The 19,445-nt window shown below is 56.7% G+C and overlaps 1 protein-coding gene across 4 annotated transcripts in view; it reads right to left on the reverse strand.

Moving 5' to 3' along the window:
- ARHGAP26 (Rho GTPase activating protein 26) overlaps positions 1-19,445 on the reverse strand; it is a 129,407-nt gene that overhangs the window by 90,114 nt on the left and 19,848 nt on the right. For 3 of the 4 annotated variants that reach the window (XM_065848935.2, XM_071814592.1, XM_071814594.1), the window contains 9 exons: positions 19,246-19,307; positions 18,694-18,765; positions 17,439-17,540; positions 14,283-14,393; positions 13,377-13,481; positions 12,673-12,802; positions 12,224-12,324; positions 9,486-9,580; positions 1,536-1,614 (listed from right to left, as the gene is read on the reverse strand). In XM_065848935.2, coding sequence (XP_065705007.1) covers positions 1,536-1,614; positions 9,486-9,580; positions 12,224-12,324; positions 12,673-12,802; positions 13,377-13,481; positions 14,283-14,393; positions 17,439-17,540; positions 18,694-18,765; positions 19,246-19,307 — 857 coding nt within the window. The remainder of the gene's footprint in view (positions 1-1,535; positions 1,615-9,485; positions 9,581-12,223; positions 12,325-12,672; positions 12,803-13,376; positions 13,482-14,282; positions 14,394-17,438; positions 17,541-18,693; positions 18,766-19,245; positions 19,308-19,445) is intronic. The other variant, XM_071814593.1, reaches the window with a different exon arrangement.

Below are 19,445 nucleotides of genomic sequence, written 5' to 3' on the forward strand. Positions count from 1 at the left end.
AAGCGCAGAATGGGTATTTCTAGGAGTCCAAAGGTTAAATCCTTGTCCCTTGCTCAAGGAAATCTCTATGGAGAAGGTAACATCCCACACCCTGGTGTTGCAAGATAAGAACCCAAACAGAACAGACCAACGGCTCCACTTTGACGGATCGAGGAGGATAACCGAGGACAAGCAGCTACCTTGCCTGTCAACACACACCATCTCTGTCAGTAAAACGCCTGTCGGATCCATTTCCATACAGGGCTCCATTCCCAGAGCTCCCACACCACACCTGGAAAGCCAAGTTTAAACGCCATTAGCATTTAAGTGCCAAGAGGCATTGCGTTAATGAGCAGTAAGGATCCTTGACCTGCTGGATGAGCAAGATATCCCAAGCTGATGGGCACGATAGGGAAGAGCAGAAATAAGCAGGCGGCAGCACGAAGACCTGTGTGTGTTTTTGAAGGAGTTCACACAGCCAGATTCTGAAACAGGATAATCCAGGCAGTCCTGCGCCGGTTGCTCCATAGCTCCTTTTGTGTGTGCAGCACTTGACAAGCACGCAAAGTCTCTGGCTGCACTTCTGCAACCCAATCCTAACAGACCGGCTCTGCCGCCCTGCCAAACCCTGCTCAGGGCAGCAGCTCAGAACGCAACGGGGCGAGCGTGCTGGCGCAGCTCCCGCGGCGGGCACCGGTCTGCGGCAGCGGGGCTGCGCTGGGACGGGACGCCCACCTCCCCGCAGGACCCCCTCTGCCGCCTCGCGCCCAGAGGCACAGACACCCCTCCGAAAACGTACGGGCCGCCCGCAAGGTTCCGGATCCTGCTACGCTTCTGGGCGTACCGAGGCGCAGAGGCCCACGGTGGGGTCTCGCTCTGCGTTTGCCGGTGGCTGGACGGCCGCCACGCCGACACCGCGCAGCGCCGCGCCAGCACCGCTCCGGCCAGCTGAGCCCCTCCAGCTCGGCAGTAAAGTCTGCATGCTCATTAAAAAAAAAAAAAACAAAAAAAACAACAACTGCGAGTTTTATGAAACCTCCCTAATCCCTTCCAGAGGTGAGGATGCCTGTGCAGCTTTGGCAGCAGCAAACCCAGCAGCGAGGAGGCTATCGCTGAGCTCGGGGAACGGGGCCGACGCTCCTCCGCTCACACTGAATCTGCAGCTCTCTACAAGACCCAGGAACGGCTGCCAGCTGAGCTGCAGGACTCAAAAAGCCCTGGAAATCTACAGCGTATTTTCTTCCACTGCTCTCTTTGCCATGTTTTCCTTTCAGCTCAGCACAGCAGCGTGTTTGTGCTGGCCAAGCCTGCCCTCCTCCCTTCCACCGCACCTTCGAGCAATCCAAGCGCAGGAGATACAGTATTACCTCAAATATTTAACCAAGGGATTAAACCATTCTCTTGGCAGAAGGTGCGAGGTGCCCCACGGACACGGCTCTCGCCGGGCTGGCAGGCGCTGCGGGACGGCCTGCTTTGCGGCAAACGCTTGCCCCAGGCTACGAAAAGCTCTCCGCAGCTCTCTTCAACTGCTTTTTTTGGTTAATATTTCTGCTCACCGGTTCCCGGCCATCCATCGCCTCCATCCACAGCCTCCGGTCCTCTTCCGAAAGCGCCTGCATGGTGATCACACCGGGCCTGCGGAGATAAAGGGAACACCATAAATCAACTGCAGAATGGAAAACGAAGATGACAAAGATAAATTTCCCAGGAGAGAGAGAGAAAGAGGAAAACCTTCTTGCCGGCTGAGCCCCAGCAGCACGGGGCTGAGGCCAGGCTGACCCCCCCAGGGACAGCCCTGCAGGTCTTGACCAGGACCAGCAAAAGAGCAGAGGAAATCTCCAACAACCGACACACATTGCCGGTGTTTTTAGTGTACGAGAGCTTCGTGCCAAATGCCTCCTCTGGCTTTCGGCCAGGCAGCTCACCTGCACTGGGGCTGGGCAGAGCAGGAGGGGAAGGCAACCGAGCACGGGAGCCTCACCTGTGCCAGCGCGGCGGCACCAGCTCCCTGGGCACGTCCGTGCGCCGATGTCACACGCAGCAACGGCAGCGACGTGACCCTGCCCGGAGCCTTGTGGGGCTCCCGGGAGTCCTGCCCAGCCCTGCACCCCATTCCATCACACACACAACAGCCAGACCCAGCCTCCGAAAATATAACTGTGTTTGCTTATTTATTTTAGTGGAAAAGAGAAAGAAGAGGCTCAAGGGACTGCAAACCAAGCCTGGGGAGCCAGGGAACAGCACCAGTCCAGCCCTCACCTAAGGGCCAACATCACCTCCACCGCTCCTAAGAAGACCCTGAATCCACCCCTGGCCTTCCCTTTCGATACAGGAGTTAGAACTGAATTACCTAGCTCTAAAAGCGTGAGCACCAGGGTCACGATGGATTTAACCCAGTGCAGAGTATTTGCACAGCTCCAGGTGCGGCTGTGTGTTTGCACACGAGGAACGTGCTGCAGAGGGTGGAAGCGGACGCTGCGCGCCCACCGGTCACACCACGGGCTGGCCACCGACTGCGTCTCGCTCGGCTGCGCTGTCAGGCTTTCCCCAGCACCCCAGATCCTCCTGCAGCCAGCAGACCCAAAATCCCAGCCAGCCCTGCGCCTCTGGGTCGGGGTCTGCAGCCTCCGGGCTGCCCGCACAGCACCTGGGGGAGCAGGAGACACCAGACGGCTCAGATCTGTCCTGTTTGTTCGGTCAGGGCATTCTGCTCCCTCTCGGGCTGTTTTCAGACGCGTTAGCAGAGCGTGGCAGCTATTTCTGCAGAGGAGAGCAGGCAGATGCCCTGGCAACGGAGCTGCAGGCAGGGACGGAGCTCGGCACGACCGCGGGTGGCTATCGGTGCTCTCTGCTGCAATGCTCGTGGGGTTTCGTCCATGAAGTACAACAGCAGAGAAGCTTTGACGCCGCTCTTCCCACCCGTGGCAAAGCACAGCGGTTCCAGAAAGGCAGCGGAGAGCCAGGATCATAGAACCATAGAACCAGTTTGGTTGGAAGAGACCCTCAGGATCATCGAGTCCAACCATAACCTCACTCTGGCACTAACCCCTGTCCCTGAGAACCTCATCTCCACGTCTGTTCAAACCCTCGAGGGACGGTGACTCCACCACTGCCCTGGGCAGCCTGCTCAGCGCTCCACGGCCCCGTGGGCACCGGGGGGAGCGATTCACCAACGCCTGCAAGCAGCGCTCAGCACAGCACGCTGGCTCTTTTCACTACTAAATCCTCAAAAACCCAATAAGGCCTTGCAAGAGGGGTAATTTCTAACTTGCACGTTCCAAAAGCGATTTCAGCAGGAGAATGCGAGCTGCAACAACACTCTGCAAAAGTAATTTGTCCCTCAATAAGAGCCAAGCCTCTGTCAGAAAATAAAACACTACCGGGGGCTCTCATAGCGGTGGGTTTGGCGCATCGTCTGTCGCTTCTGTGATACGGACCGGCAAGGAACGAGGGATTAACCCTTCTCCCGCCTCCGCTCCCCAGCCAACAGCCCAGCAGCTCGGCGGAAGCCGTGCGTTCAGCCCTGCAACCAGCGCGGGCCCAAGCAAACCAGACATAATGTGCTTGATCTCCGCTAATCCCATTGGTGAGTCAGTCAATACTCACCAGCTTAGTGGTTTTCAAGTTTACTCATTTTGAAGGGAAGAGGAAACCACTTAACCATCGCCTCATTTGAGAAAGAAAACGTTCAGCATCCAACACCAAATGTATTTTCAAAACACTGAACAAAGCTCCTTGTTGTGCAGAGACAAAGCGGCCCAAGAGCTGTCCCTGGCAGCCCAGGAGCTGCAGTGGCACCGACAGCAAACCCTTCCCAGCGGCAGGACTGGGTGACCAGAGGCCTCGGCTGCACCCCCTTTAAGCCAGGGCTTAAGTCTGAGTTTAAGGCAAGCTGCTGCTGAAGGCACAGATATCCCAGACAAAAAGCCCTGGAAGGGCTTGAGCTCAACTAAGACGACACGGGAAAAGCAAGCACTGGGATTTCTAACTCTTTAGCCAAGACATTAAGCTAAAGAAATTTAAACTGTTCACTCATGGTAAATTTGACACCGGGCTCCCAGCAAAGGGACCAGGTCCTGGGGGAGGTGCTGGTATCTGGCGCGCCAGGCTCCCGCACGCACCGGGCAAGGGGGTGATAGCGTGAAAATGTTTGTTCTGCCTTTGAGCAGATAACAACTCTTCAGGCTCCACTTCAAAGCCAAACTTATTAACAGCACGAGGGGAGGGGCTGTGAAACTGCATTAAAAACCTATTTACATTGCAAATAGCTCTGTGTTTCCTCCCACAGCGTTCACTTGCCAAGGCATCCATTGCACCACCTTCTGAGCAGAGCGGGCTTCCTGCGCACCCCGCCATTCCGCCTCATTCATGAGTTATCTGTAGGATGCCCACGGGGCACCACGTGCTTAATAGTCAGGTATGACGGTTGGCACCGACACAGCATCCTAGCGCCGCTATCGACAGCATCCTAGCGCCGCTATCGACAGCATCCTAGCGCCGCTATCGACACACAGCATGCTCGGCTCGCCGGCTGCAGCCGGCCTCCTTTGCACGGCTTTCCCTGAAGATCAACCGTTTCCAAAAGTGCGCTTGTTAGATTAGAGATATCTCAGTTATTCAGTGCGAGAGCGAAGGCTCTTCTCTAACTTCCTTTCCCAAAAGATATATGAAATGGATATTTGCTCCCTCACCCAACACACGAACGATCCTGAATCCTGGAGCTTAGCTAGCCGGTGCTGTTGGGAGCTGCCATCCCCGATGCCGCATCCCCACGGACACGTGCAGCCCCACCGGCACAGGACACCCTCCTGCACCCGCTGTCCACGATGCACAAACATGAACTGTTGTGGCAAACAAAATAAGGGACCCGCTGATTCACCACCAGACGCTGCATCACACGTTTCAACCTCAGACACCAAACCCCTTTGCCGCCTCCTGGGATGCCAGGGGAGGAAAGGGACGTTTTGTGATCAGAGGGAACACACTTCTACACTGAGTGGATGCGGGAGTGTGAGGCCAGAGTAGAACACGGTAAACACTTCTCAAGAAAGTATATTTTCAGTATGCTGCAATTTAAAAACTAGAGAGATTTTTCCATATGAGACCACACAGGAAATTTGAATTTTCTCAATATCTCAGCTCTTGTGAAAAACAGTCTGGTTTGGAGGAGCTGTGACTAAGCGCAGAGAAAATGACAAGTCCAATAGCTTCTCCTTCTTCCAGAAAAACAAACAAATAACGAAAGCAATAGAAACAGATAAGAACTTTCAACTCCTGCAGCAGCTTATCATGCCGAGCCTATCTAAACTGCTGAATGAAAAACCATAAGAGCAGATTAATAACGGGGTCTGGAGGGCCGAGCGGAGCAGAGCACAGGGAGAGGCTGGCAGAGCAGAGCTGGGACCCCAAGCAGGACCCACGTGCTGGTCCAGGCACCTGAGCCTGATGTGGCCCCAAAACGAAGACGAGGAAAGATGTAAATAAGGGGGAGACTTTGTTCCCGAGTTCAGAAAGTCTCACTTGTCCGTGTAAAGCTTAAAGCGCTGTCAGTACAACAACCACCAGCACGTTCTGCAGGGCCGGCGTGGGTCTCCGTGGGCACTGTGGGGGAAAACGAGCTTCGCCTGCTCGTTGCCAGCCTGCCTGTGAAAACCCTGCAAACCGCTTTGTTTGAAAGGTCACGGGAAAGGCGACACCAGCAGAGGAACAAGTACAAGTTGTATTGCACGTGCTGTCCGCAGCCCCGGCGGCACAGGGGCGGCCGCGGGCACGGGGAGCCCAGCACGGGCAGGGGGCTCAGAGGGAGGCGCGGACCTGCAGAGCGCGGCCCGCGGCAGGGCCAGCAGCGCAGCACGGCTGCAGGACCCCGCTGGCCGGGGACACGCTGGCACGGGTGTGCGTCGGCTCCCTGCCCCGACGCCAACCGCTGCGCAGCCCCCTGGGGACGCGGACGCACGGCGGTGACGTTACGCACGGACCTGGCTGCCTTTATGAACGACTAAGAGAGCAAAACCCCCAATTCTGAATGCCATGAAAGCCAGTTGGTATTGGAAGCACTTCCTCCTGGCCCAGAGCAATGACCTACATTATCCTAAATTACAAAGCCTTTGTCGTCAGCCAAATGAGACACTCTTCCTCCTAAGGCTCATTTTGTAGACACGGGCTGTCATCCCTGTTTACCTTGTTTACAAAACTGATTTAATGCACAGAGACTACAAATAAGTTTAGTTAGAAAAAAAAGCATTAATAGGAAAACACAGCATCCATCACACGGGGAATGTATTTCAGCCAGGCACTAGAACACCATTCTGTGGCTCATTTTGCTGTAACAAAGCAATAAAATACTCCTAACTTCCCACCGAGACAATCAGAACTGTGTGTAACTGCAGTGCTAGGGATTGCTTAGACCTCTCGCAAACGGCCCCACCGCGGCTCCTCGGCGCTGGGAACTTCAGCGCCTCCTTATCAGACAATAGGAAAAGGAAGCGATGTTGTAATAACAGATCGAGCTCAAGATTTTCAGCTCAGTAGTGCTGAATCATCTTTACAGGAGAAAAAAAACCAATTTGTTTTGCTCTCCAACAAGCAGCAGCTCCTGCGGGTGCTCTTGCAAAGCTCCAAGCCTGCGCCCGTGTTGCTTCTACACCAGTTTCCCGAAATGCAACGCTGACGAGCGGCTCATTTCTGCGCCTACAAAAACAGGCGGAGAAGAACCAGCCAAGGCTGCCACCTCCAGGCTGCAGGACCAGCCGGGAGCCCGAGCACGGCGCTCGCTCCTGGGCTGCCAGCACCACGGCATTGCGATTATAACACGGCACTGGGACCATCCTGCCAGGTGGTACGGACAGAGCATGAGGAGCTACGCAAATTTTATGGTGATGGGAGATAAAAATACTGGAGTAGAAAGTGTAATTTCCTCCTACGTACTTACATGTGTGTGCAGCTGCTTGCACGGGATTTGAAACACAACCAAACCGTAGCTACACGCAGGTTTTATCCGGCCGGCCCCAGCCCCACCAGTGCCGCCTCCTCCTCCTGCCCGGTTAGTAAGATGGACACAACTTGTCACGCTATGATAAATCAAACTTGTAACTAAGGCGGTCTGTGCACAGCAAACACAAAAAATGTTTGAATATGCTTTAGGAGAGCCTGGGATTGTCATTGTCCCCACGGCACCCAGCGGAGCTGAGGCTCCTGCGAGCATCACAGTTTCCTCCTGGGCTGGTGTAATGACAGGGGAGTGCATGGGCTTCCCAGTTCCAGGACACTTGACTCTTGCTGGACGTTGTTTACAAGTCTCATTTACATTTAGAAGTTGCATACAGAAAAGAAAGTGGAAAACTGCTGTAAGTCAAAGCACAGCACACGTGTGAGACAGAGAAACATCTTGGGGATGTTTGCTCAAATCACATCCAGACTTCCTGCGTGGGGCTGCAGAACAAGACATCAAGGTTCTAACTTCTCTATTAGCAGAGACAATAAAAAACACCAAGCAAAAAGCCAAGAAACAGAAAGATAATAAAACCAGCCCGGGACTGAAGCTGAAGCTTTAGCCTGTGCTCGGATCCTTGAGCCGGCGCTGGTCTCCTCCAGCACGAAATGGGAAGCGACATCCCCGGAGGCGTCACCTTCCCGCTGCCGGGGCCCGGTGACATCCTGCACAGGGACTCGGGTTTTCGTGCCCACGGTGCCCAGGTGACCCAGCCCTCTGCACTGGGAGCTGTGGCAGGACGGCCATGGCGTGGCACCCGGCCCTGCCAGCCCCCGATAATCCCGAACTGGCAAGGAAACCACTCGTCCGTGCACACCGCTCTGTCACACAGGACAAGTGCCGGGTCCGGGCGAGGTGACAGTGATCCCAGCAATCCCGGTCACCACCGGCGTCCCCGGAACCCCGAGGGTGCCCAGGTCTCCCGAGGCTCAGCACGGGAAGGGCACACAGGGCAGGCACATCACGCTCTCATTCAGCCAGGGAAAAACCTCTTGCCTCCTACTCCTCTTAGTTCCGCTATTCTGGACACCACCATTATTTTAGACACCTAATGACAAATTCTGATACCAAAAACATGCAGAGTTGCCTGCATGTTGGGGGAAAAACCCCAGCCTTTTGCTTCACATTTTCTGCTCTCGCTGAACTCCTGAGCAGAGGCAACGTCGCACAGCAGGAACGTGCACAAGAAATGTGCAATTTCTCAGGTTTCCCCGCCTTCGCCACTCCCCGCCATTATTTACATTCAGCAGGCACATTTCTGGAGCAGCTCTTGATCCCGTGCCCAGCGCACTCCAGACATCCAGGGAAGGTTCAGCTGCCCGTGAACACGCTGCACAAGAAAACGACCGCGGTGGCTGGCTTCTCCTCCGCCCGCTTTTATTTTGATTTTCACGTTAAAAAAAACAAATCCCTGTGTCAGCAGAACTACTGCAGCTTTGTGGAGGAAAGTGCAGCTCCGGAGAGCGGGAGCAGCCCTGGGGGTTTCTCGTCCCTCAGCCGACGCGGGCAGAGCTCCAGCACCCCAGCCCCGGCCCGAGTGGCACGGCGGGGATCCCGGCGCTACCCAGCACAGCGGGGATCCCGGCGTTACCCGGCACGGTGGGGATCCTGGCGCTACCCAGCACGGCGGGGATCCCGGCGTTACCCGGCACGGCGGGGATCCCGGTGCTACCCAGCACAGCGGGGATCCCGGCGCTCCCACGGCCGCGGAGGGGAGGACCTGGAACGGGACCAGGCGCACGGCTGGGAGGGCACAGCCACCCGGTGACTCTGGTAAACCATGGAAACCTCCTGCAGCGAGGAAGATGGGAGGCAGTGACTAACACCGCCTGGAAGAGCAACCCCAGCCGGGCTTTCCTGTTTATGTATGTTAGTCGTGCGTGATGCTCATTAGTTATAATAACAGGCTCTCATTCCTAGGTGCGACGGATTGAATGCACGCGTACATCTGGTTCAGCTGCTATGTGCTAAATCACATCAGGAAGCATTTTACTCCTTCAGGAAAAAGAAGTGAATGTCGAGTGCTGCGAGGTGCAAACCGGAGCGCTGCGACCGCCCACCCGCAGCCGCCAGCACCGGCCATTCTCCAGCACAAAGCTGAAGCTATTCCAACACATACCCAATACTGGAACGAGGCATCACACCCCTGCCAGAACAACCACACAGCATCATTTCCAGACTTGGGACCATTTACCTTACGTGGCCAGAGGCTGCAGAAGTGCTAAAAGACTGTTAGAGAGACTTGAGTAAACTCAGCACCTTGTAAACCGAAGCACTAACTCAATATATTGAGAGCACCTGGCTGGAAGTACCAAGGAGCAGTGTTTCCATGGGCTAATGCTTTCCACTCACAGAGGGTAGGACTAAAGGAGAAGAGAAACACGGAAACTGCAGGAGAACTACCCAGGGAAGCCAAGTACAAGGAGCGTCCCTGTCCCCACGCACGGCTGGTGTCACCCCCACGCACGGCTGGTGTCACCCCCATGCGCATCCTTTCGGCGCCCTTGGCACTCACCGATCCACGGCTTCCACATCAAAGCAAAACCTCTTCTCGATCGAGTCGGTTTTCCGCCGTGTGCAAGATTTGAGGATAACAGCTTCATCTTCTCCCTGAGAAGAGAGAAACCCCCAGGTAAGGCTGAGAACAACCAACCAACCCTGGGCCTGTCCCCAGCACCCACTGCGCTCTCAACAAACTGTGCAAACCTGGGGGGATTTGGCAGTATCAGCCTGCTAGAAATACAGACATAGGTCTGACATGAGGACTTGGCTTTTCACCCTTGCAATCATGTTTAGTCCAAAACCTTTCAAGAGGAGCCTTCCCTTCTCAATGCACTTGATTAAATTCGTGCATTAAGCATCACACAACCCACATTTCCAAGAGGCAGGGAGGTTGGACCACAACTTTTGGGCAAAGTCAGCTTTATTTTCCACTGCTGAACAATGCATCCCAGACCTGGCTGTCAATTCTCATTCCAGGCTGCATTTTTGGCAGCGTTCTGCACGCGAGAACTCTCAACAGGAGCAAACATGCCTTAAAATGTTTATTATACAACAAAGCAAGGGCAGAGCCATCCTCCCATCCAGGCATCTGCATCCAAGTCGTGCTGGATTTCCGCAGGGCGGGCAGCGATGCGCTGGATCCGCGTGCACTGCTGGCCTCTGCTGGACAAAATCCCCCCAGCCAGCACATCTTCTTCTTCGGCAATTGTTAAAACCCACTGATGACCTGACAGAAAATGAACGCTGAACGCACTCCCGGAGATGGGCTCTTCTCCGGGCGCCCTGTGCTGCTCTCGGGGACACCTGGGCTGGCCACCCTGTTCCCTGACATCACCGCTCCCCCAGGAAACGCACTTAGGGACCCAGGACATACCCAGGAAGATGGAGCTGAGAGAGTTCCCCGCGGGGCTTCTCCCCGGGGTTGGCAGCGGTTCCTGCAGCCCGGCCCCCTGCCCAGCACCATCCTGCTCCCAACCTGCCAAACTCCGTCCCAGGAATGGCCCTGCTCCAAACCCACCAACTGCCCCAGGGCTGCTCTCGAGGGCTAAAGAGCAGGCGATGGGTCTCCTGCAGTACCTCGGCACATTGGAGCAGGGCTCCTGCCCTGCGTGACAAGGGTGACACCGCCACGTGTGACAAGGGTGACACCGCCACGCGTGACAAGGGTGACACCGCCACGCGTGACAAGGGTGACACCGCCGTGCCGGCAGCGCCCGCGCCCCAGGGCAGAGGGGAAGCCATGGAGTGGGAACAGACCACATGAAACAGCGCAGCAGCTGATGATTACAGGGCTGGGATATTTTAATGCTGAGTTATAATGGAGATGCTGCGAGGCAAGAGGAAATGAATTGGAAGAGCTGCCCTCCCGCAGCAGCTCCCTTTGGCAGCAGGGAGCTGAGTCCTGCGGGGCTGCCAGCGCGCTCCCTGCACGGGGACAGCGCTTGCAAACCGCGGGCCGGGAACGCTCCGGGGGGTCTATTGTTCCCACTGTTCCGTGGAGCACAGTCCCGGTCCCTGCGGGGCCAGCACTGCCCTGGGAGCAAGGGCGACACGGCCCCCACAGCTCCCCACCCCTCAGGGAGCTCCACGCTCCCCTGCGGCTTGAAAACAAACCAGTTTCGTTGGCCAAGTCATTGGCGCTGGGGAAGGAGCACAATAACAGACAAGCTCTCCTCTCGGGGCCTGGAGCGGGCTGGGGAGCAGGGCCCCTGGAGCTGGGGTGTGGGGCACAGAACAGAGCGCAGAACGCAGAGCGCAGAGCTCAGAGCGCAGAGCGCAGAGCGCAGAGCGCAGAGCACAGCCCAGCACCGAGAGTGCAAACCAGGATGCAGCTGCGCACACCTCGGCTTTTAAAGTCTCTCCTTTCACAGAAACAAATTTAAAAAACCCCCTATCAAACAAAATCCCCCAATCTTGAAAAAAACCAGCCTGCTGCTGTTTGCTTTCACTGTAGAAGGGCTAGGGAGAGAATTGCTGTAAAATATGAAGGGAACCAGGTTCTGAAGCCATCAGGAAGGGAAATCTGGTGGACAGTAACATACAGAAGGTCTGAGCTTTTATGGAAGATGGAGGGGAGACCTTATCGCTCTCTACAACTACCTGAAAGGAGCTTGGAGCATGGAGGGGTTGGTCTCTTCTCCCAAGTAGCAAGTGATAGGACAAGAGAAATGGCCTCAAGTTGTGCCAGGGGAGGTTTAGATTGGATATTAGGAAAAAATTCTTCATGGAAAGGGTTGTCAGACATTGGAACAGGCTGCCCAGGGCAGTGCTGGAGTCACCATCCCTAGAGGGGTTTAAAAGGCACTTAGATGAGGTTCTTAGGGACACGGGTTAGTGCCAGAGTGAGGTTATGTTTGGACTCGATGATCCTGAGGGTCCAACTGAAATGATTCTATGACAGCAACAAGTAAAGCAAGGACACACCTAAAAGCAAGAGGCACAAAGCCCAGATACAGCCCAGTGGCAGCTGCTGCAAACTTGTCCTCACAACAAGGTGTGTGCAGACAGCCTGGACCCCGGGGCTGGAGCGCGAACGGAGCCCTGTCCAGGGGGCTCTGCCCTGTGGGAAACGGGCTCTGCTCTCACCTTTCTCTTTTAACCAGTGCAGAGTTAACTCCCCGTGTGGCACCCACCCAGCCAGGAACGGATCTGACACCTTCACGTGCATTCGTGTCACCTTGCTGAAAACGGTGCTGTTTGAGCACCGGGCGCAGAGCCCGGGACGCAGCCCCGCTGCCCATGGGCGCTCACCCCTTTGCCTCCAGATTTCTGGTCAAACGGCACCATCGTGATCCGCTTTGACTCCCTCTGGTACGTGCAGTAATGCTTCACCCAGGACGTCCCAAAGTGACCTGCGAAGCAAATGCAGTTTTTATTCCCAGGACTAGCACAGCTTCCGTGCCCTCCCCTTCATAACCCCTTACGATTAACAATCATTTCACACGACAGATTTCTGCACTTACGGTTCTTCTTGGACTTCGCAAGCGGATTAAGCATTATTAACCCCTTTCTGTTCAGGGGAAAGACTTTGAGCAGGCACTGGCAGCGATTCTCCCTCCCAGGGAGAACTGGCCCCCACCTTCCCATCCCACCCATCCCTCTCTCCCATGGATTCCGCACCCTGCTGAATCACCCCTCGTGCCCCCGGCCCTGATAAACCACCTCCCCCGGCACAGGCAGCTCTGCCACCCACCACCTACGTTTCTCCTGCACGTAGAGGTAACCCTCCATCGTGTACGGGCTGATGTTTTTGTGCTCGTGAGGATTCTCCTTCATCTTCTTCATCAAAGATTCAACCTCCGACCTCGTTCCTTCAAAACGATTTCTCGTCTGCAAATAGAAACAGGAACGCCTTGTCCTGTGCACAGACCCAGCGTGGTCCCCTCGGCAGCCCGGAGGGAGGGAGCCCCACAGCTCCCGGGGGACGGGACCTGGGGAGCCCGCTCTCAGCCACAGGACAGGTTTGCTTCCTGGGCCTGCGTTTAAGCTAAAAGAAAAACATTATGACAATTGGCAAGTTGTGGCTATTGTGGACTTTGTGAAAAAGTTGTGTCAACAGAAAGGGCTCCGCTCCACAGCCCAGGGACCGGGACGGCACCAAGCGCTGCCCCTCCGGAGCGGACGGCGCCACGAAACCCTCGCAGACTGGTTTGAAACCCCCACCAAAGCCACAGGGCACACGGCGCGCTCTGCCCACCAGCAGAACCCGGGGACGCGGCTGTGCCGCAGGGAACAGCTGCCGTGGGGGGCTACCGACAAAACAGAATGGCCTTCAACGGCACAGTCAAAGCCTTTGCTTGATGGCTCACAAGGAAAAGGAGAACAAAACCTCCGTTAAAACATATCAGGAAGTGTTATTTTGCTCTGTGGGACCGCCACGGTGACGGGCAGGTGGCACACTCACGTTCTGGATGCTGATTGTCAGCTCTGTCTTGAAATCGCTGAAGTCCTTTGCAAGCTCGTAGCCGTGGTGGTAGAAGGTGAAAAGCCCCTGCAGAAAGGCCAGCAGCTGCGTTGGGGTAAAACGAATCAAGACGGTCAGTAGAGACCCAGAGCCGCTCCCAGAGCACCCGCTGCCGAGGGGACGCAGCCCAGCAACACCCCGGGGCGGAGGGGCTTGCTGGCCCTCCCCAGGGAGATACTCTGCTCACTTTGCTTTCACAACCTCCTCTGAACGGACTCCAGAGCCGAGTCTGTGTTTCATTCTCCCAAAGGCAATTGAGCCCCCAGCCCAGTACCCCATGTCCCCTCTGTCCCCGCTCCCTGCGCCACCAGAACCGCGGGGTCACCGCGAGCAGAGCCGGGAGGCGCAGGAAGGGGACGCGGGCAGCGCCTCTGCCCACTGCCAGTCGCTCCTCACTCGGCAGGAATCGCCTTTCAAAGAGCCGGGGAGCTCTGGCGCTTCCCCCAGGAGCTTTAAGGGGCTGAGCACCTGAGCAGCAGCAGGTCTCAGAAAACTTTTTGTCCTATTTCTGCCATTCCCGCACTCTTTCTCCCTTGTGGACACTACAGTTCTACTTTGGTTTTTTCCCCAATCAAGCCTGTTTTCTTTTAATCGCCGTCAGGCCCCTCGGTCCATCCCACCACGACAGAGACGGCCGCACGATAAAATCTGAAGTGTTTCTAGCGTGCACGTGGCCAATGAGTTCACGGCCCCGTGCCCGAGGCTCTCACGGGCACTTTCTGCCCCTGAAGCAGGGGCTGTGGGGTGAGGCTGGAGCCCCCGGCCGCCCCACTCCCCCCGAGCCCCCGCTTCTCCCCGCAGTCTCCCATGTTTTGGGGGCTGAGGCAGCTTTGAGCGCTCACTTACAGGTTCCACGAACTCAAACATCTTCCTCTCCTGGACCTCTTGCACCTTGAAGACGTATTCCAGGGAGACTTCGTAGAAATGCTGCCGAACCAGGTCCACCTGGCTGTCCGCCTGCAAGCGCCAGGGAGATTAAAGGGGAGATCTGGAGTTAGTACGGACAGGGAGCGCTTGGCCTCGGCACCACAGGACATCTGCGTTTAATGGGAACGTGTCCGTGCAGAACAAATCCAGCTTCAGACCCTGGTCCAGGGCCGGACAGATGGCACAGTGATTAAATATAAACCTAATTCACATGAACAGGCTCTTTCTTCAGCTGAAAAACGACTCATGTTCTCACCTCCTTGACAGCTGTGTAGAAATGTACGCATCAGAAGCGAGAAAAAATGAGAAGTCGCTGCATACTTGACAATAAAAGGCAATTCTCTGCTTTCTGGAAAGCACCGCAGTGGGAAACAGCCCAGAGCATCCCGGGGCAACACACAGCCCGTCCCCCTTGTCCAGCGAGCGTGTCACGTTGGGGGTCAGCAGACAGCAAACCCCCTCTGCTCGGAAGCTAAAGCCCAAGTGAGCAAAAATCGGGCTTTGCCCCAATGCCAGTGCGTAAAAATAGCCTGGTAACACAGATGGAGCGGAGCCGCTGCTCTGTCTGCAGGTGACACTTGGTGTAGAGCAACCCGGGCTGTCACCGATGCCAGCGGTGCCCACAGGGAGGTCGCTCCAGGTGATCCAGCACCGCTCTGAGCTCAGCTCCAGTAAACCCTGGTCCAAGAGCCTCAGCCGCAGCACAAATCGCCGCCAAGCCATTGCTCAACAGGAGGCAAATCCCTCCGTCCCGCGGAGGTGCCGCTGCCAGCGTGACCCTGGCTGTGCCCGGGCAGAGCCGGAGCCGCAGGAGGATCCGTTGTTCCACACATCCCATCAGGGCTGGACACACGGCCGCTCCGTGCTCTGCAAAACCCAGCTGGCAAACACGCGGCACCCGAGCGGCAGCTTGCTCCCGATTCCCTGCGTGACGTGGCCGTGAAATGGCCCGTTTTCCCCGTGACCTGCCACCAGCGCTCGCGCTCCGTGCCCACGGTGCGCAGCCCGAGGTATTTAGCAAACCCAGTTCTGCAAAGCAGAAAATATGACGCAATCAAATAACTTTGCCAGGAGTTAAATGGCAGATTAGACTCTGTGTGTAATTTAATTGGTCAACAGCCAAAGCAGCAGAGAATTCAGCAGAGAATTCCCATGGTTTCCTCCTCTCCCCACCGTGCTGCAGCAGTTGCACATCTGGCCGCTATCACCACCCAGCTGTGGACAGCAAGAGGAGGTCAGGAAATACAATACGAACCACCAAACCTCCCAGACACAGCCCACATCTCTCAGGACATCGGGGCGTCCAGTGGAGCTTCAGCCTGCTCACAAACGGGTGGTGCTCGCCTTCCTACAGCCCTGCCAGCCACCACTCCCAGCCGGCACACAGCTGGGGCGGCGCAGCCCCCCCCGCGGAGCCCCGCGCCGGCAGAACCGCGCGGCAGCCCCGGGGATGGAACCCGCGCTCCACGCGCTGCCGGACGCCACATCTGTGGCTCACAAACACACACTGGACCACTGGTCCAACGGCGCTTGCTCCTCGGTGGGGCTCAGCCCCCAAAACCAACAGATGTTTCCCAATGCCTGTCGGGAAAAGCCCCAAGAGCTGACCCTGGAGCAGGCGCTGCCGGCTCTGGCCTCCTCTAGAGTCCCGGCAACAGACGGAGTCACCGTTTGAGCTGGAAGATGCCAGCAGATGGCACCAGCAAACAGACTCAGAATCACAGCACGCACTGTGCTGCATCCTGCACCGCATCCCACATCCTGCACTGCATCCCGCACCGCATCCTGCACCCAGCCACTGCCTGTATCTGCACCGCATCCCATCCCACATCCCGCACCGCATCCCATACCCCATCCCGCACCGCATCCTGCACCGCATCCTGCACCCAGCCACTGCCTGTATCTGCACCGCATCCCATCCCACATCCCGCACTGCATCCCATACCCCATCCCGCACCGCATCCTGCACCGCATCCTGCACCCAGCCACTGCCTGTATCTGCACCGCATCCCATCCCACATCCCGCACCGCATCCCATACCCCATCCCGCACCGCATCCCATACCCCATCCCGCACCGCATCCCACACCCCGCCAGCCCCACAGGGCCGTGCTCTGGCCAGGGCACAGGATCACACCTCTAAAAGTCACTGCTGCAACCCTGAGAGCCACAAGTGGCTCCTTCCTTCCCCCAAAATAAATCCTTCCACTCTTGTGTCTCACGACAGTATTTCAAACACCAGCTAAAACAGAGGTTTAAAGGGTTATTCAAAAGCCATGCAAACAGGACTCTGTCTTCTGGGACGTATGCGTGCTTCCACACGGTAAGTTATTTACAAACACAGAACACCTATGCAAGGACAAAGCTTCTTGCAGGCACATCAACCCTGATTCTCACCCCTCTGCAGCCCTGGTTTGGTGGAAGATGATTATTTGTGCCACAGATGTACCTGCTCCCATGTCCCCAGCTCTGCTGGGCACTGCAGCCCCACCTGAGCCACCCCAGTGCCCACCAGGTCCCCCCGGAACGGCTCGGTGCCACACCGGCATCACCCCACAGCAGGGACCTGCAGCTCCGGGCCAGCACAGGGAATTCCAAACTTGGAAGAAGTGGCTCCAAACTCAATGTACTCACCCAGGGACACCTGGCACAGCTGCTCACTGCAGCCCCGGTCAGCGAGAGGCTCCCACAGCGCCTCCAGAGCACCGAGCCTGCTCGCCGCTCCCGCGAAGCCAGAGCCAGCACAGCCACTTCCAGAGAAGGAAACTAAAGACACCCGTGATTTGTGCTGGCACACGGGAAGCCTGCAGCAGAACCGGTTCCTTGCTGGTGCGCTCTTTAATTATAAACTCTCTCTCCTTTTTGATTGCTATCCATTTTGGGACCTCTCTGATTTACTCACCAAAACAACTCTGTCCCCTTTGATTAGAGGAAGAGGGGAAAAACCCGCCACTGGCAGACAAAATGAGATGAGAATGAGTTTACAGCCAGGAGAACCAATGCTATAAGCTACGTAAGCATTCAAAAAGCTCACCCCAGTTACTGCTAGACATGGAAAACCAGAGGTTGCCCTCACCTCCTGAAGCTGGGATTCTTTCTTCTTAGAAGACAAGTTCAAGTGCTTTTCTAGGACACCACAATACTTCTCTGTCTCCTTGTCGTACTTCTTTTTGGCGTCCTACAAAACAGAACAAAAAGTGCGACGCTGAGCACGAGGGCACAGGGGCAGCGGATCCAGGGAACCCCTGCGCACCGCGCTGCGGGCCCCCTGGGGCTCCCCCCGTCTGAACAAGACGGGACCAAGGCCAAGGGGCATGGGCTGGAAGAGGGTGAAGCTGCTTTTACCCGTGAGCATCGGGCAGCTACATGAAAACGGCTCATGCTGCCCATACCCAAGACTTTGGGCAGCCCCTCCTCAATTGCCAGAGCCCGAGGCTCAGCAAAACATCCAGTGCCAGGGCTGGGCCAAAGACAACACAGCGAGGGAGATTCTTGTGAACCAGCACATCGCCACAACTTCACATCCCACCCCGCCACCCGCAATGCTTTATCCTCAGCGTCACTCGGGACGACGACACAGTAATTTGGCTGTTTATGGTAGAAGCGTAAAGAAGGATGTCAACCTCAACTTTTCTTCTGCACCTCTCATCCCAGCCTCACCACCCCGACACAACGGCACGAATCCACTGCTAACACCTGCTAATAACGGGCTCCTTTCTGAAACACCCTGTTTTGTCTCTTTCTTCAGCTCACGACCCAGCACGGCCTGGCCGGGGAGCCGGCACATCGCTGCCACGCACACCGCTGCCACGCACACCGCTGCCACGCACACCGCTGCCACGCACACCAGCACGGGCTTCTTGCAGGCAGCAGCAGGTTGTTATAACAACAGGAGAGCTGCAGACAGTGGTTTAAATTTCAGAACAAAGGCAGGAAAAGAAAGGGGGGGCCAGGCTGTCTCAGAGCTGCCCTCACCATGCCAGCGCTTCCCTGGGCTCACCCATGCTGCCCAAATCCAAATTCCCCCTTAGCCACCCAGCGACATGCTGGGGTGGGGGGGTGCAGACTGGGGGGGCTCAGGCAACTGGGAACCCCTCTAAGAAAGCACTAATTCTAGTTTGGAGGAAGAAAAAAAGAAGTTCGTGTCAACTGGCATGTGATTTTTGGTCCTTGGCGTGTTACTTGGTTGTAGGTGAACTTGGAACACTGAGGCACTTTCCCAGGAGCTGGATTGTGCCATCTCTGTCCCCACAGTGTGCTGGGTCCCGGCCACGGCCACACAGCCCAGGGCTCTGCGCCGAGCGGGGACAGAGGTGACAGCAGCAGCCTACCTTCGCAGCCCCGATCTGCTCCTTGCGAAACTTCTCCAGCGGCGTGATCAGCACCTCGCTGGCGTTCTCGATCTGCGGGCAGAGACCGGCACGGCTCAGCACAGGACACCCCAGGTGCTGCACAGGCTTTACCGCAAAAGCCCCCCTGCAGCCCAGGACACCCCCCTGCAGCCCCGGGACACGCCCCTGCAACCCAGGGACACCCCCCTGCAGCCCCCTACCCAGCTTGGCACTGGCTGAGGACCCAGGGGAGGCTGAGGGGTTTGTACCAAACCTGCTCCTCACCCCAACGGGTCCCACCAGCCAGTTTCCACCAGCCAGACACCATTACTGATGCCCTTCGAGCGTGTCCTCCCACCAAGGTCACCCTGCCCACCCTCTGCTCTCCCCTGCGGCTCTGCCCGGCCAAGGGAAGGGGCACCAGGGCTCGCAGCCGCTGCAGGTCATGGTGCCACAGGTGCCAAACCGCCCACCACCGGTGCCAAACCGCCCACCACCGGTGCCAAACCGCCCACCACCGGTGCCAGCACCCTCCATCAGCTGGAGCCGTACCATGCGCATCCGCTCGTCCTCCAGGTTCCGCAGCACCGTGGCGAACTCCTGCAGAGACTTGGCTGGAAGGGACACACCCCCACAGTCAGCATTTCACAACGTTTTATTTTTAGACTGAGCAGGGATTTTTTGTTTGTGTCTGGGGGGACTGGCTGCTCGGGGTTTTTCTGCCATCCTCGCTCTCTCTTCAGAACGGCTTC

This window comes from Patagioenas fasciata, chromosome 14, assembly GCF_037038585.1.
Source record: "Patagioenas fasciata isolate bPatFas1 chromosome 14, bPatFas1.hap1, whole genome shotgun sequence".
Lineage (NCBI taxonomy): Eukaryota > Metazoa > Chordata > Aves > Columbiformes > Columbidae > Patagioenas > Patagioenas fasciata.